Below are 18,126 nucleotides of genomic sequence, written 5' to 3'. Positions count from 1 at the left end.
GAACGGAATATTTCAATTCCGTGCTCGGTGGCTTTCGTGTAAACTCTCGAGTCACGTCTCATTGTTAGAAGGGATCGCAATTCCGCGGCGAATCTAAGGAAATCAAACTCAGTCGATCTGTTAACACGACTTGGATCAATTTCGTTCGCGTGGGAAATATCGGTCGGTTAACAAGACGGTGGCTAGAGATCGAGAAAGGAAGCTTACCTTAACGTGATATATGTGGCTGGTCGCAATGGACGAGGCAGGCTGTTGCTGTTCGTTGTGCAAGATTTACTTCAACTTTCACGGACTCTCATCATCCTTCTCGCCGCTTCTCCATCCGCTTTCGCGAGCAAAGGATCTCTTCAGCGGCTCATATCGCTTTCAGCGTCGACCAGCCGTAACTGCCATCTAAAAAAAAAAATATAAATACCCACTGTATAAGATCCTCAAAGTCCCTCTCGTGCTCCTCGAAACGTTATCGAATCATATCGAGCATGGCTCGTTAACTATACTTTCGTCGTGCGATCAGAAAACGGAGAAGCACGAATTATGGGATGAAAGATTGCGTTCTAACGATCTCTCGCGTTAAGGTACAGAGTTGTCACGACTACTGTTAATACGATTTCGAAGCATAGCGACGTTGAGTCGCGCCAGCTTTCTCGGAATTGCCACTGACCAACCATCGGGGTGTTGCCAGCAACGTTAGTAGCAACCAGCGTTCAACCTTGGCCCCGTGGCCCGATTCGTCTCCACTATGCGCTAAACCATCCTAGCCGACCGTTCGTTATATCTTTCTAACCGAAGGGTTGCGATTGCCGAGTCAATCCTTTCTTCGAGGCTCGTATCGCGACACGTGAGACGCAAAGGGCTCTGATACACGCTCCAATTTCTATCGCGATATATCTGAAACGGTCCTCGCGAGCGTCGAGATTCGTATCGCGAACGGTGATACGTTGGCAATCAATCGAGACAAATTTCAACGCTTATTTGGCTGATTCTCATCGGTATCATTATCAGTCTCGTTACGCGAACAGTCATTCGAGTTTTAGAGACTTCAGTTATCGCGAAACGGAGCATCTTCAATTTTTGGAATGGTCTGGAAAAGTAGACGCAGAGTAAATCGAGAATCTACTAGTTTACAGAATAATTACTCCACCAAGCAGCCCCATTTTACAAATCCAGCTCGGGTCGAACGAAAACAGGACTCCTTTCGATCCCCCTCGCCAAGTTCGACCGAGTTCCATTCGAATGACTCGGCAGAAAAATTCCCAAAGTTCTTTCATTATTCTAAATCTCTCGCGCCGGAGGGAGCTCCGTTCACGACAAGCGAAACTTTCTCGGGACGTTATCGACGGATTTGAATTTCCCTGGGACCCGATGCAAATGCGAGAATCGAGTGGAAAAATAAATCCTCCTGTTCGACAATAACGGCATCTAATGCGTTTCACTCGCATCCCCCGTGAAATATCATTTGCTGCTTAGATAAAGATTCGCGTCGCGTCTGTTATCTGTTCCGCAATAATCCGAGGAAACATTGGCACAGATCTGCATACTCCGCTCGGATAAGAGATCGCACACGCGGTCGAATCCTACATTTCTCAAGTGCTATCGTTTCATTTTACCAAAGTCTAACGGAAGCGTGAATATTTTATCGCGAGTCGCGAACGCGATCGGGGGCGCAATTGTTCTCTCGTCCACCGATAATAATTTATTATCGCATTATCATAATAAATCGCAACCGCGTAAATATTTAACGAAGAACAGACGAGTCACGTAACACTGTCTGACGTGTTCGCGTGGAAGAGGTCGCATGTACCGGAAACGGCTGTGCGTTCTTACAAGAAACGGACTCGACTGGATGGGCTGACCCATGCTCGACCCTTATCCCTGAGAATCCAGTCTCTACTTTCGACTGCGGGCTACGCGTTCCTCTAACGACTACACGAGATTTCGTACTCGTGTAAATTGGCTGAAAAAAAGTTTTAAAAATAGCAGAGATCGGTTCGCGCGGCTCGCTCGCTACGCGTCGTGAAACAAGGTTAACTGTTAAGGATGAACTACCCTCTGGAACCGCTCGACCTACTGGAGGAGAGTGTAAACACGGTTCGGCTGTTTCTCGAACCGTTCGTTGGAATAAATTGAAACAGTCATCGCTTATAGGCGACTCAGAGTCTCTCGTCTTGCGCGCGATTTACATTTGGCGCGGCTGCCAAAGATCAATGGACATTAATCGTCCGCGCGCGGAACGAAACAACGGCAGAAAGGGGTGAGCGTGGATCTTTCCGGGAATCAGAGGACGAGGCGAAGTCTTCCGATGGTGTTATATATAGAATTTATTCCTGAACGTATAAAATTGCTATACAAGGAGCGGGTAAAGGAGGATCGATGAAATTATGCGGTCGGAAAGGGGAACCTAGCAACATCCGCTGGCCAGCGTTATTATCGATCGAGCCATGCTATTTTCGCACGTGTCCTTTTCCCTTAACAACGAGCACGATTGCTCTGGATCGACTTAATCGAGTTTCGTCGCAGAGAATCCGCGATACCATCGCGGATCGTGCGTCGATTCTTTTTTACCAGAACGGATCGATCCTCGCGTCCCTATTCGACGAGCCATTTTCTAGCCGAACGAAACTCGCCGCGCGGAATCTGCATGTACGGTTAACGCGAAGGCATCGGTGGGAATATCAAGTGGCACGCTTTACGCACGACAGTTTTGTACCTTGGCACCGTTTCCTTCGTGACGAGCGGCTTGCCGACACGATACAGACACGTGTACGTACCCGCACATGTGCATACACGCGCACCTACGAAAACGCATACACTCTTTGCTCGAACAACTGGCTGCATAGTCGAGCAAGCTCGACGAGCGTTTTCGAGTGCAGGTACTAAAGCTGAAGAATATAACGCGACTTCTCCTCGCGCAACAACCCTCTGTGTTCCCTCGGACAGCAGAGATTCTATTCGAGCGAACGAAAAATGCCATCCGTGTGGAACGAAAAATCTCATCGTGGAAAATACACGAGACGACCTAGTATGGAGTGACAAAAAAATATTCGTTCGATGTACGTCTAGGGACGATAGTAATTTCGTTCGTAATGCATAGCTGTACGCGGGAGCGCAGATGTCTGCATCGATAAAAGAAGGAGGAAAAACGAGAGGTGGGATGGTAATTTACTTCGACCTTGCGTCCTTACGATCTTACCGTCTGAAAAAGGTACGAACTGCGTGAGACACGCGCGAGAAACCTTCGAGAACGTGTTCGTAACGCGAACTCCTTTCAAACGGCTTTAGTTACCCTTTTCAACGGAACTTCGCAAGTCGTGCTCGCGAACTTCGCCGAATCGAACGAGCTCTCGATACCTGCGCGAGCAGAGACTTTCGTAGATCACTGACAACTGCTAATTGGCCTCGATATCCTTCCGTCTGCGCGCTAGAACGTCCCCAATCCGCTTCACCGTTCGCAGTACACGGTTCTTAAACTTCAGACAATCGACGTTCGCGAACAATTCCAACGATGGTGGTTATCGTACGTTAGTACGAGGGAAACGTTCCAAGTACTCTTTTGGGTTAGCAGGTTCGAGAAATACGCATCTCCCTCGCGTTCTCCTAGCCCTGTTTCAAGGATTTATCGTCGAACGACCTCAACTTCTTACGACCGCGAAATGATTCATCAGAGACGAGCAAAGTCTGATGACCGGTGTCGGGTAGACGTGCGAGAAATCGTAATTTCTAACATCGATCAAACCGAGCGGAAGAAGTAACTTACGTGAGAAAGATCGCACCTGTTCGACCGTGTAAAACCATCCCTCTTTCCCTGTCTTTCCCTGTCCCTATCGGCGAGACCTACAAACGTCTCCCTCGTTTTCCACGATGCCTCGCCACTTCTTTCTCGCCGTGTATAAAGAAATACCGTGTACACGATAATTTTAGAACACTCTATGAGAATGTACGAAGAACTGTCCATTGTCCGGCTTACGATCCACTCCGATTCACCGCGCTGTGGAACTTTGACCGACTTGCATATCGTGGACAGACGGATTCTATTCCGATCGTTCTATACACCGCATCGTGCAGAATTCCTTACGATTACTTCTGGTCTAATCAAGCCCACTGAAAAATGCATGGTACCGCGGCACGATCGCCAGCGGAGAACCAACTCGTTCGACTATAATAATTTCGAGGCACGTCGTGATAACGAATGATCGATGGATAGAAACTCCCGCGGTTCTTTCTGCCCCTTCACGGGAGTGAGATCTCTCCCGTGAAAAACATTCACGTACGATGGGATCCGCCTTGCGTTATCAACTTGGTACGATTGTCGTAATAACAAGTAAACGTTCGTATTAATCAGACGGTAATTACGGTTCGATTTCGACCAATCGATCTCTAATCTCATTTCGCAGGCTACCAACTGTAATTTAGCTATCATCGAGCAGAAAAGGGTAGAAAATAAGCATTTACCTTTCCACTTCCACCGATAAAATCGACCGTCTAATGGCTACTGTTCACGTGTTGCAGTAATCGCGTTCTTTTTTTTTTTTTTATAGCAACCTTCACCCGTCCGAGGACCTTTCGAGAACTGATAAGAATTCGAAGCGATAGAACGAGCATGCAACGATTACAACCGATTCGGTTCGCGTACGTCTAATTTGAAACGTACGACGTAATTTCTGCTTAGTTAAACTTACACGGTTTTATCTTAATTGTAGATGCCTGGTGAACGCGCTAATGAGGCGTTTAGAGGTGTCGTAATATTTCATTGGGAAACAGAATTTATTGCGATCGAATATCAACTGGCTTCTAGTAACATGACTTCGCGTACGCTGTCGAGGAAAATATCGAATATACGGAAGAGGCCCTCGAGATTACGAGATTTCAGACGATATCGAAATCAACTGCGTCGCGTTCAAACGATCCGATCGATCGATCGGCAAATTCTTTAATTGTCACTCTGACGACACGCGGCTTTTATCTTAATGAAATTCACTTTAATCCCGTACTCGCTAATCAACGATCGATAATCATTCCCACGGCGCCCCGCCTGAATCGTGGATCTAGATAATTGCCACGAGGTTCGCGAGATTCACCGGGTTTAAAAACCGTTCAACCCGTCGACGAACGATTCGCTTCTTCCACGAGCAACTTCGATGTATATTCAGCGACTGAAGAAATATTAGCAGCAGAAACATTGTTAAGAAACGAGGTTGAACGGTACGCAATTCATGGACCGTTAGACTCTCGTATCGTGCTTAAGGCTCGGCGCTTCCGCATATATTTTATCGAGAGGGGCTCCTATCCCCGACAAGTGCCCACTCGATTCCACGAACCGATATTGCAACGGAAAGACATCGAGATCCAAAGATATTCTACGTTCCCTCAACATTCCGTTAACACGGCTACCCTCGCTTTTCTCACGCTCCGTTCCACTTGTCCCGTAACGATGATCGTCCGTTAATTCGTAACAAGTTGAACGGGTGTATCGATAAAAGTTTCCCCGTTGACTTTCGCGGAGGGATGGCATGAAAAGTAACAAGAATGTTCGATGAAAACAGTCGAACGGGGGAAAAGTTCGAGTACGCGAACTGACCTGGCCTTCGACGAGGCCGTGGCACAGTGGTATCGTCCCGTACCAGTCGAATCAGTCTCTACCAGAGTTTCCTACCTGTCCTAACATCTCTTCAAACGTATTTACCAATCACTATTTTCTTTTTTTCTTTTTTTACTTCAACTCCCGACTTTTAACGCAGCCTGACAACTTAAGTTAGTCGACGATGCGCTGGCAACAAAGGTGAAACGGGTTAAGTTGGGGTTGGTTAGGGTGAAGGGTGCAACTTTCGCGTCGTATACAAATGCAATTCTAGCGTGATAGAGCTTGAATGAGAGGAAACGGGGTTAATAACCCATTCGAAAAGACTTCAGTCCCCTGTTTTATCTAGCCTTCTTTAGAAATTACTGGCCCACTAAAAGCAGACATCGCGAGGTGACACCGCACGGTCGGGTACGCGTTCCATTATCACCATGATTGTCCCGTGTAGTTCCGCGTCCTCTTTCGCCTGATGCCGTACAAACCGTGTCCCAGCAAAGTGGGACAATTACACGCATATGCAGGTTACCACGCGTGGAGGATGGTTCGCTTTTACTAGGAAAAGGCTGGCCGACTGAGACTCGAAACGGTTTCAATGGAGCAATTCAGATTATAACGAGCGAAACGGGTGTATTAAAATATCCTGATCGATATCGGCTGCGTTAATCGATACGATTAACGATACGTTGATGATACGAATCTGTAATTAGTAATCAAAGAGCGATCCTTCAAATTTGAACGCATTTCGCAATACATCGAACGTTTTAAAACAACGCGAATCTCGATATCGTTAGTTCCGTAATCGCGTCAAGTACAGCGGATGTTTTGCCGCCGGATTAATTTTTTGATTAGCCACGTAACGATACTCGTGTCTGCGAATTTATCGAAATTAACTTTCGATCAGTCGTCGAAATTCACGATAACGCCTCGTGTCGTAGCAGCAGCTGAACTGAAATCTCTCTGAACGGGAGAGAACGTTGAAACAGTTCTCGCCTTACGAGGGTGGCGGGTGGCTTCGTCTGGTTCAAGTGCGGAAGCAGAATTTCACCGAGTGGACACTCGAGCCACCGGTAACACTCGTTACCGAATGCAATTAATGGCGCAATTAGTAATTAATGCCGGTGCGTTATTATAGCAAGCGACCCGGTTGCAATCACGATTGTAATCCTGAATGTGCCCCGCTTTCGTGAGCGCTGCGCCGATTTAACTCGCGTCGAATTGAATCGCGCGACGTATCCACGAACGATGTTAAGTTATCGATCACTCGATAAATTGATCGTTACTATTTATCGTGTTAAATTCTATTTTATTCTGCTCGTCACCGTTCTAATGGAAATATTTCGCCCTCTTATCTCTCTCTCGAAAGAGAAAGTTAAATACGGAAGTTGCGATCGCGCGAAGATCAGAGTTCGCGATGTTGAGGGTAGCTAGTTCCGAGGTGGATCGTTCTGTCGCTTAACGGACGGCGATATCAATTGTTTTAACGGGCAGATATTTAACACGATTGCTCCACGATCGTCGATAAAAACACGGTTGGTAGCGGCGACACGAGCAGGCACGCTCTACTCGCGTTCAAGGAATTTCACGCGCGAAAAGGGGGTTGAGATATGCGGTTATTATAAATGATCCAAATGCATATTAAATCGATGGCCTTGACCTCGAGAACACTGTTTTCGTGATCTAGCCGCGTGTCCTTCGTGCATTCTCAAAATAACTCGACGACACAACGGCTCGCACTGATCCCGGTAAGACTTGGCACAAAGCTGCGCGTCGATAATTAAACGATACCCTTAACAATCTCTGAGATAACAATCGAGTCGCGCGGATTGCCAATTTCGTGTCACAATTTCAGATTCAACCAAAGTTTTTATTCTCAATTGCAAATCCTCGAAAGGACCGAATTCAATACTTCGATCTCACAAAAAGGAAGATATACTCGTAGAAAGAGAGAAAGAGTAAGAGAGAGAATTGACAAGTTGCATAACGTGAACGGAAAACCAAGCCACGAACCCCGAATGTGAGCTTGAAAAATTCAATTTGAATGGAACGTTGATTAATCAGCGTCCGCTAATTAGACAACGAGCGAGCCGAGGGACTGCGCGGAATGCGGGTCAAAACAGAACCGAGGCGAGGACTTATTTACGCCGGGAAGCTTTCGAATTTAATAGCCATCAAGTATTTCTTCTGTATCCTTTCGCGGGATCCATGGAGAGGCTAATACTCCTGGGTCAAAGTGGCGACTGAAAGCGATGGTAAATGGGGTCGGTCAGCCTTCGATATCGTTATACGCGGCAACCACCACCCTCCCACTACCCTTTTGCTTTTCCAACCGCTGACGTCACGGGGATAGACAGAGAATCCAAGCCCTCTCTCCCACCCTTTTGGCTTCCGTTTCGGGTCAACCGGGGTCGGACCGTAACACCCTGCTCGACTTACGTCCTCTTCCACCCCTTCATCCCCCGTGACGAACAACACGCAATCCGTTACTTCCATCCTTGTACCATTCGGTCTGCTCTGGTCCACTTTGCGTATCGTTCGCAACAGTTGAATGCGACCACTCTGAACACGAACGGACGCGACCACCCCTTTGTTATCCCCGAACGCACTCGCAGCGATTTCGAAAAGGTAACGAACGTGCTCCAGCTACGATTTTACGGATTGCACGATCCACTTTCACAGTGCTAAACTAGATGTCGATGAATAAGTAACGCACCAAAGTTTCGAGCGATGCGCAGACGAGGTGTCGATAGTTTTTGCACGCGGAATTGTACCTCGTTGGCCGCTGAATTTTAGACTCGACGCGATACCGGGGTGTATTCCGGTTACTCGGTTCGAATGCGCGCTCGACAAGCGAAAAGGGAACGCGACTCTGTCTCCGATAGGTCGGAAACTCCGTTGGGGAATAGTCAGCCCATTGACAGCTCTCGATAAAACTTCTCCTCACAATCGTCGCGTACGACGAGAAAATCCGTGCTTTACCCTCGACGATTGTCGCGCCGGGGGTGGTAGCCGGTGCAGACGGCCGGCTTTAAAAACCGATACAAACTTTCTCGTTAAACCACCGCAAATTCTATTCACCCTATCGTTTCGCGTGTCGCGTTACGCGTAATAGCTGCGGAAAAGGAGGACACGGGCTTGTCAGAATTCCAACTCGGGTCGTTACCCTCCTCCCTGCCCGGCGATTCCATCCACCGTCCGACTCTTTAACCCCTTTAGCTCGCGATGCTGATACACGAGGAGATCACTTCAGAGGATATATTACAGGCGGGATTAAAGTTGGACTTCGCTCAGAATTTTTCGCGCAATTAAAGATCCCATCGCTGGTGCCGCGCATCCTCGAAGCCTCGAAATTACACCCCCGCGAGTAAGCATCGCTAGAAGACGCGCTATCTTTAATTATATGTACACGGTTCGCGGGGCAGCGAGCGTGCACCGAATCGAACGTTGGAAAACATTTTTCGCAGAGAGACAGCCGGTTTATTTTTAACTGAATTGCCTGCTTCAAAGGATCTCGTGTACACATAACCCTGAATAGTTGACGAACTAACTCACGGTTTTACGACCAGCGATGCGCAAGGGACAACGGTATCGCTCGAGATTAATTCAAATATTTACTGGACGGCCAACGTGGCGACCAGTGTTCTTAGAGCAACGTTACGAAGCTGAGAGTAGAAAACGAGGGGAGTAGGAAAAAAGTGAATTCTGCCTCGTCGCGAATGTGACGGTGAAATATCGTTCTGTCGATAACGACAATAAACTTTGCTCGCGTTTTGCCCAAATTACAACGTAGATGGCCCGTTCGTTAGTTTACCTTGCCCCGAAGTTGCAGCAAAGATGACCCGTTTCTTAGAATAGAACCGATCGCTTTTCTATCCATCTAAATATTTAGAATTTTCAGATGAGTTCAGAGCGCGACTCGCGTAAACCTGACACGATTCCACGTGTCCTCGTCCCATGGAAAGATGAACGGGGCACCCGCAAGACGAGAAACTTAACGCGTTCGCGGAAAATATTATTCGAACCCTTCGAACGGTGGTGAAAAGCGTGGATTAGACGCTCCCAGGAGGGTTCACTTGGCGTCGTATCTCGATGGCGTCGCGATCTTCGCTCAACAGGCTAGTCGCGCATCCTTCGGGAAATCGCGGGTTCGACTCGCGACACGGTTCAATTACTTTCGCGATTGCAGTTGAAAGCTACTGGCGGGGACAGAATGTTTCAAAATTCATTTCCACGACGTACGGTACGAAAGTGCTCGGTTTTCCGCGGGGCCAAAGTGAATTTGTTTTCCCCTGCAAACTTTCAATTCGCGTCTCTGTTGATTTTTCCGCTGCACCTCTCGTCAATTAGTCACGGCTCCCCGAAGGAACCAACGCGCTAATTAGGAGGGCAAATTCGAGGCAAAGAAAACAATCCTGTCGGCGTATCGCATAATTGAAAACTGAAGTGGGTGGAAAGGGGGGCGAACCAACGGGCACGGTTCTTCGTTTAATATCACGCGAGAGTCGCGATATTTTTCCGCGGAATTTCATCCCGTTAGTTTCTCGAGTACCGTCATTTCCCGTGGAAATTTTAAGAACGCCGGCGAGCACCCTCGTACATCCTCCTCGATAGGGGATGCAACTTCCGTTTCGCACCCTCGAAATCCAGATTACGCCCAGAAGCGGCTGATGCCGCGTAAACAAAGCAGAGACGTTGAGAAATCTTACGAGCCAGATCCCGCGATGTAATCTCGGCGTTAAGAGAGCCAGTAAATCGTCGATCGCGGGGCAAAATTACGAAAGGAGCGGTGGAAACTCTTCGCGCGCGTACCACTTTAAATTCTCGGCTTGGGATACCCTCGCGGTTCCATGTATCGTCCAACACGTCGCCCTCGCTGTATTGTGGCTGGAACCTCGATATTTTCCACTTGGCGGAACTCCTCGAATCCAATGTATCGCGCCTCCTCGATCCGTCAACAATAGTTTTCCCACCCTGTTCCAACTTCTTTCAATGTAGTTTCCTCTCTTCGCTACCTTTCGCGGATCGTTGCCTTTCCATCCCACCCCTCGATTATATCGCATTTGCCTTTAAACGTTCCGACATTGTAGGAAATTCGAATTGTTACCATTCAATGGGAACGACTGGCTGTTCGCAAAACGATGCACGAGTTATAATAGAGGCGACTCGTGAGCGAACCGTTCCACCTCTATGATACACGCTCCTATTTCGCACTATCGATTGAACCGTATCAAACCCCACCGTGTTCATTAACACGATACAAGAGCTGCGTAGAGAGGAGGAGTCTCTGTGCACCGTGTAAAAAGGGGGCGGTACTATTTTATTTTCATAAGGATGCCGGGGTCGATTGTACCAAGATGATTCTCGTGGGATTCTCCCCTTTGGTCTGGCTAGCGATATTTCCAAGGTTCTCTACCAATGTAATAATAAACTGGCCGTCTACGACGACTTCTTTCGCTGTTCTGCACATCGAACGTCCCATCGTTCGAAATTCACCAAAAAACGGAAACAACAAGAGGTACCAATGGCTGCTTTCGAAAATAGAGACGGCCACGGGTTGTTAAACGGGAACTGTTCAGTGTCGCGGGGTTTTGTTTCGCCAAACCTACATCCTGCTCCGTTTTTACTCAATCCGGGTCAACGATAATGACAAAAAGTACACAGATACGAGCTGCAATATTTGTGGAACAGACGAACGTGCGAATAAAAAAAGGGAAGAAAGGAATTTGGAAGACAGATAAATGACACGATTATCTAAATCAAAATAAATGTACGCTTAGATAACTTCTAGTGCCCACTTCAGGGAGCGTATACGTAACCGAACGACGAACTAATTAATCGATCGGGAAGACCAGTCGCGCAATCTTCCCGATTGATCTATACGATTTTTGTGAACGGATTGGAAATAAATCGAGAGGCGAAGGGAGGCACTGGTATTGGAAACGGAAAGAGCGAGGTGACGTTTTCGACTCGTCTCGGTGACACGTGCGTAATAATCGAGGCTGCCCTCACCGTCGATTGATCGATAGCACTCTTTCTCTCTCTCTCTCTCTCTCTCTCTCTCTCTCTCTCGAGGGCCAGATTAAAAGCCATCGATAATAGTTTAACCGCGCGCGTCTCTTGACCTCATCTAGCCGGACTATTAATATCGGACGAAAAAGTCACTCGAGATAAGCTGCCGTTGAACGAATCGAGTCGAAGATCCGTCGACGAGTACTCGAGATCGCGCGATTGTCTGTTAAACGCTGTCGTGATTTTCACTATAAATACTGGCGAGCGGATCGACTCGAAATCACACGGCGATCATCACCCTAGCCGGGCAAAGTGGAAGACAGCCAGGATGTTCAAGCTCGTCGTGATCCTCGCCCTAGCGGCCGTGGTGGCCGGTAAGTTTTTAAATATCCGGGCGAACTTTCCGCCCGAGCAACTCGCGGTTTCAATGGCCAACGTAGAACGGAAGTAAATCGACCAACTGGGCTTATTGCCTGTTCCGCGTTCGTCGAACCACTCGCGAAACTTTCCGCCGCTACTGCCGAAGGGCTTGCCCCTTTTGCTCGACGCGTTCGATAAGATCCGACGAACGGAATGAAAATCGTACGCGAGGAGTACCGCGAAGGGTTTCTAAGTCGAATCGTTCCCTTGGAGAGATGATTGTCGTCGATACGATTGACGATATTCGAAGAAAATCCTGTCCATTGGTTCCAGGTAATCCCATAAACCAGACGCTGAACGAGCTCGTCCAGAGGATGGACGGGCGTATAGTTGGCGGCGAGGAGACGACCATCTACGCGGCGCCGTATCAAGTCAGCTTACAAAAGTCCGGCCACCACATCTGCGGGGGTAGCATAATCGGGAAGAACTGGGTGTTAACCGCTGGACACTGCTCAGACTATGCAGCCCGTTTGTACCAGATACGCTCAGGCTCGACCAACGTCAACAGCGGTGGCTCGATGCACAAAGTGCAGCAAATAATCAGACACAAGGGTTACGCCACCAATCGTAACGGTATTCCTGTTAACGACATCGCTCTGTTCCGTATCGCGGATTCCGACGCGTTCCAATTCACCAACGGGCGACAGCCAGTGAGGCTGTACCAAGGAAACGCCGAGCAACTCGTTGGCAAAAGCGCGATGATCACCGGCTGGGGAACAACCAACAAGGGAACACCGGTGGTACTGAACAAGGTCTCGGTGCCGGTGATCGCGAAGAAGAGCTGCGACAGCGCTTACAGAAGCGTCGGGGGTGTACCCCAGGGGGAAATTTGCGCGGGCCTTACTGAGGGAGGCAAGGACTCCTGCCAAGGGGATTCCGGCGGCCCACTGGTCGTCGATGGAAGCCTCGTTGGAGTGGTCTCCTGGGGTATGGGGTGCGGCACTCCTAAATACCCGGGCGTTTACACCGACGTCGCGTATTATCGACAATGGATCAAAGAGACCAGCGGGATCTAACTTCGACTAATTTCGATTCGGGGAAATACTCGAGGAATGGATGGAAGGACGATAATGAATCTAGTCCTAGCTCTGTGCATCGCGTCGCGTTAAATAGAACCGTTAACTTTAATTCTAAGATATCTTCTTTGTATTCACTGTGTAAATAGCGACTGTATAGAAAATAAATATTTTACTATTCCTGCCAACAGGTGCCTTGTATCTGGTCTAGGTGAATACAAATTTCACTGAAAATGCCAATTATAGAATACGATCGGATAAAATAGAACGATCGATTAACCGAAAGATAATCCGCGATAAGGTTAACGTCGATTTTCTAATATCAGTAGCAATCGTCGTAAAACTGCATTATGTGCCATGATTCGAATGTCCGACGAGAGTTACTAATCTAGACTAATCTACAAAGACTTCTGTCCTGTGGATTAAGTATATAATATAAGAGAATAATATTGGTGGTGACAAAAGAATTTGCAGATAGAACAAGAGAACAAGAGACATTGTGGCGTACTTAACCACCCTGTTATCCAAGGGCTTCCTTCACGCACGTACAACAATAGATATACATTAACTAACATTCTGTAACTACAATGACTCTTTACATTAACCTGCTTTCTTAATCTCAACTTTTTGCTTTCGCTAATCCACCCGCGAAATGTATACACCTATCAGCTACAGTCAGATTGATGTTGATTGATTTCACAGTAAATCCTATGCGAAGCAGATTAAAACATTTGTGAATGCTTTAATCTCATTTTTCTCTGAACGGCCTCTCCCTTATCTTCTTACCCGCGAAGCATTGTGCAATTTTCATATAAATACGCGACGAATTTTGGGGAAAAGGCACAGTAGCATTGAAGCTCAACCACAAGATGTTCCTACCACTGCATTCACTGGCACTGTTGGCTATCGCCGCAGGTAAGTATTTATTCATAGAAATTCCAACTCGAAATATATTCGATAAACTTTGCAATTCTCTCCTCGGTGAATTCAATTTCTTCATCCATCTCGCTCCCTCGCGCCACGGCTCCTCTCGAGACTTCATCGTACGATTAACTTCGAAACTCGATAAAAACGAAGCAACGACCATTCTCCCTATATTAACTCTGTATAAAAAGAATCTTTTCATCCCGTTAGCGAATCCGCTGAACGTGCCGATCCAGCTGAACCCCCTGTCGCCGACTGGCCAGATAATAGGCGGGAAGGAGGTGAGGATCGAGGAAGTGCCTCACCAAGTGTCCCTCCAGAGCTTCGGATTCGGGTTCTGCGGTGGTAGCATCATCTCGAAAGAATGGGTGATCACTGCTGCCCATTGCATGTCTTACCCAGCCGAGTGGATCACGGTTCGCGCCGGAACAGCGACCAAATCCTCTGGCGGTAGCACCCACAAGGTTGCGGAGATAATTGTCCACGAGAACTATGTGACGAACATGTACGGAGTACCTGAGAACGATGTAGCCGTGATGAGGATGGCGACTCCGTTCAAATTGGACGCCACGCGGCAGCCAGTCAAGCTATTCAAGCAGAACGAAGAATCCGCCGAAGGAATCAGCGCAACTATCACAGGATGGGGCGCGGTCAGGGAGGGCGGTAGTACCACCGATGTTCTCCAGACGGTCTCCGTTCCTATCGTCTCGAAGAAGTCGTGCAACGACGCCTACCAATCGTACGGAGGGCTGCCAGCTGGGCAGATCTGCGCCGCGGTGCCACAAGGAGGAAAGGACGCTTGCCAGGGAGACTCTGGCGGTCCGATGACCATTAACGGTCGTCTCGCTGGACTCGTGTCCTGGGGTTACGGCTGCGCCAGACCTGGATACCCAGGTGTTCACACCGAAGTCGCTGCCTTCAGCAATTGGATCGTTTCCAAGACCGGAGTTAAAGTGTGAGCCTCCCCGTCGCATCTCCTGGGACTCTTCTTCGCCCCTAATGTTGATTACTTTTATTTACTAATAAGTTGCACAACAAAATGAAAAAAAAAAAATAAATAAAATCCAACACTCACTCGACCCACTGAATCTTACTTCTCTTAACGATAGTGACCTCGGTTCGAAATTAACCCCGCACGGACATCGATACCCGGGCAACAAAGCTCGAGCATTTTCGAACGAACGTGTTTCTCGCGAATCCGGTTAAAGTCGAAATTAATTCTCCCTCCGCGGAGCCAGCAAAGTCCCCCATTCAATCTCGACTAATGCGCTAATCCTATTCCGCGGCTCCAACCCGGAAACTACGGTAAAGTGCACCTTTCATTAACAAATTGCAGTGTATCGCCGGGGCGACACGGAGGGCACGCGGCTCGCCTGTGTTCTCAGTGAAACGCCAGCTCTGCTTCGGCTAAAAACCCTTTAACGAAATCTCGAGCACGCCGAGCGTAATTGTCTTGGACTTCGGCTCGGCCGCAAACAGGACGCTGGTCGCGTCGTTATCGACGGATGAAAGACAAGGGTCGACAGGGGGGTTGCGAGATCGCGCAATTAGAGGTGATTGATTTACCTCAGCGCATCGAGCGATCGGAAACTTTGCCAAAACTATCTTTCATTCTGCCAGAGAGTGAACCGCCGCGTCGTTATATGTAACAGCCCCTGCGATAGACGTCGCGAGACCGACCAGGCGACAAAATCCGCATGCGAGCGAGCATCGCCAAGCATCAACGGATTAGCGAAGACGTAAGGGCTGGGGAGAGCATGAAATCGCACGAAACGCGAGCCAGTCCAAGAAGCCAAGCTGTTCCCCGTCAGAGTTCATTTTTATGTAGGTCGAAGACATCAGAAACACGGTTCAGTTTCACGGTCTGTACGAACGGAAACGGTTGCCAGAAACGATCTTCCTACACCCCATTAGTCACGCGTTGATGTATCGTAATAGCGCACGCAGTATGCGTATCGTTATCGAGGAGTCTCTCGCAAAGCGACGAGCCTTCGTTTTCCTTATCCTTAGTCGAAGAAAAAGCATTGGAAAGCATCGAGAGTGGTCAAACTCGCACCTGGCACGAGACGCCGAACCGTGCGACCGTGTGCGCTTGGTATGCAGGCTGGTGCACATTGAACCATGGCCAGGAAGGATGATACTATCCAAATTTTATCCCCCTGGCGAGGCAACTAGCGATCGGACATCTGAAAAATGAGCGAGCCTCGTGAATCTTCGAAATTCTCTCGCGTAGAGATGCGGCCTGTGCCGTTCTAGCTCATCGCGGCCCGGCTCTACCAGGGCGTATTTTGTTGTCCGGCAACCTGACTGGTTGTCGCCTGTCCCAACGATCGATCGCGCAAAGTTCGTCGAACGAGAAAAAGGAGACGAGAACGCAAACACACGGAGGAGCGATACGTACGAAGAAGGAGCAGTCGATAAATTATTTTTAGAACGTCTGCTTGGCCAACGCGGAATTAACGATCGAACCTGGCGAAACGAGGACGATCCGATCGAGGTCAATCGCGATTACCCTGCGAGCGAAACGATCCGTTTACCTTGAACATCGCATCCTACCTGCGGCCCGGTGGCCGCGAAGGACGCCAGCCCTCGCGTTAACAGATTTTCTCCTCGATTACCACTCCACCCCGATAACCATTCACGCACCCTTCTATCCGTTACAGTCGAAAGCAACCCCGACTCGGGAGGACGAGATCCAACGAACCTTCGAGGGAACTTATTATTGCGAGCCTCAAGATCCTCGTAGAATCGCGTTCCTTTTACAAGAAAATTCAATTATCCGCCGTCTACCGTTCTGCACAACGATTTAGCGCGTAACACGCTTATAATCGATATTTATAGAAGCCTTTTAATATTTATAGGACGACCGGTGTGGTATTTATAAAGTCGACGCTAGTACATGACATTTAATAAAGGGGTAAGATACGCGAAACATTGCGTATCGCATCGATGCGTTTCGCGAAATTACGCGATTCGACTCGATTCCCTCGCATGTCCCTAAGTCATGTCCAAGTAAGAGAAAACAGCGGGAAAGAGCCGGGTGAAACGTGGCGTGGTCACTAGGAGAGCGCGTGAACTTTTGACCTCGACGCTAGAAACGCGTGCCACCCCTAATCGTACCGGGTTGCTCGAAATATTTCCATTAACCTCGTGCGTACTACCTTCTTCTTAACCAGTTCGCAGCCACCTGCCCTATTTTCAGACAAATCAAGAATAAAAACTGTTTAGTAAAGGACGAATGAGATGGACCGGTGTATAAGCCGGATTCTAACCAAGAAATTTGATCGTTTTGGCGTATCATCGGCAGGGCAAAGGCAATTCGTTCGTAAGGTCTCAACACACATAGGACACCCGATAAAATCGGCGCGCTGTGCATGCATTAATGAATATGCATACAGGCGGCAACATCAACGACTCACTCGGAGAGCTTCATCTTTGAAAACGTAATTAACCGCGTACGTGCTTAATTCCGAAGAAATCGGGGACTGCGTAGTCCCCCCGGCCGTCCTCGTCCGAGCATATTTTATAAAACGTGCCCATCCATCTTTATTGCATATCTGCTCGCGGAGGCGCGCGATTCTCTCCAAAGATGACACAAAGAAAAATGTCCACTATCTAATTAAGACGAAGGCGCTGTTCTATCGTGTAAATCGCGAGAGAAACGATTCGTTCGGGACGCACAGCGTGGAATGTGGAGCACTGAAAAGACGCTGACGATCGAATCGCTCGTTCTCCGCGAAACTCGCGTTCTAACCAGTTCGGGTAACAAATCGATAACGTATTTCTCTATCGAGTCGTTTACGAGCTAATGTCAAATACTGCAACTTTATTTTATTACGCTGATTTGTAACAGAACATAACCAGCATACGAAACTTATTCGGAAACGAGACGTATATACTTACCGCGAAACTTGTATTCAACGCTGAAGCTTTGTCGGATGGAAATCTAATCAATTTCAGATGGGAAATTATCCCAAAATTGGATACACGTCTCATTTCGACAAGAATTTGTACGCGTAGTACAAATGAACGTGGTTGCATCGAGGAAATTCAAATATTCGCTTGACGTTCGATAATGAATTCGATAAGTATCGATCCAATATGGCGGATCAATGAGAAGAGAACAGAACGTTTCGATCGAAAGATCTTTCTCGTGACAAATGAATTCAAATGGATGAAATGTAG

The 18,126-nt window shown here is 48.1% G+C and overlaps 3 protein-coding genes across 22 annotated transcripts in view; 2 read left to right on the top strand and 1 right to left on the bottom strand.

The window, feature by feature from the left end:
- Window positions 1–18,126, bottom strand: part of Phcl-1 (pH-sensitive chloride channel 1) — a 49,726-nt gene that overhangs the window by 30,737 nt on the left and 863 nt on the right. For all 20 annotated transcript variants that reach the window (XM_076903022.1, XM_076903032.1, XM_076903043.1 and 17 more), the window contains one exon: window positions 208–393. The gene's annotated coding sequence lies outside the window, so the exon portion shown is untranslated. The remainder of the gene's footprint in view (window positions 1–207; window positions 394–18,126) is intronic.
- Window positions 11,910–13,017, top strand: LOC143428293 (trypsin alpha). The gene is made up of 2 exons (XM_076903056.1): window positions 11,910–11,955; window positions 12,275–13,017. Exons 1-2 carry the CDS (start codon window positions 11,910–11,912, stop codon window positions 13,015–13,017), a joined length of 789 nt encoding a protein of 262 aa, XP_076759171.1.
- Window positions 13,887–14,900, top strand: LOC143428291 (trypsin-1). The gene is made up of 2 exons (XM_076903055.1): window positions 13,887–13,932; window positions 14,152–14,900. The coding sequence occupies exons 1-2, from the start codon at window positions 13,887–13,889 to the stop codon at window positions 14,898–14,900; spliced, it is 795 nt and encodes a 264-aa protein (XP_076759170.1).

Source organism: Xylocopa sonorina, chromosome 10 (assembly GCF_050948175.1).
Source record: "Xylocopa sonorina isolate GNS202 chromosome 10, iyXylSono1_principal, whole genome shotgun sequence".
Taxonomy (NCBI): domain Eukaryota; kingdom Metazoa; phylum Arthropoda; class Insecta; order Hymenoptera; family Apidae; genus Xylocopa; species Xylocopa sonorina.
This window is presented reverse-complemented; position numbering and strand designations above follow the sequence as displayed.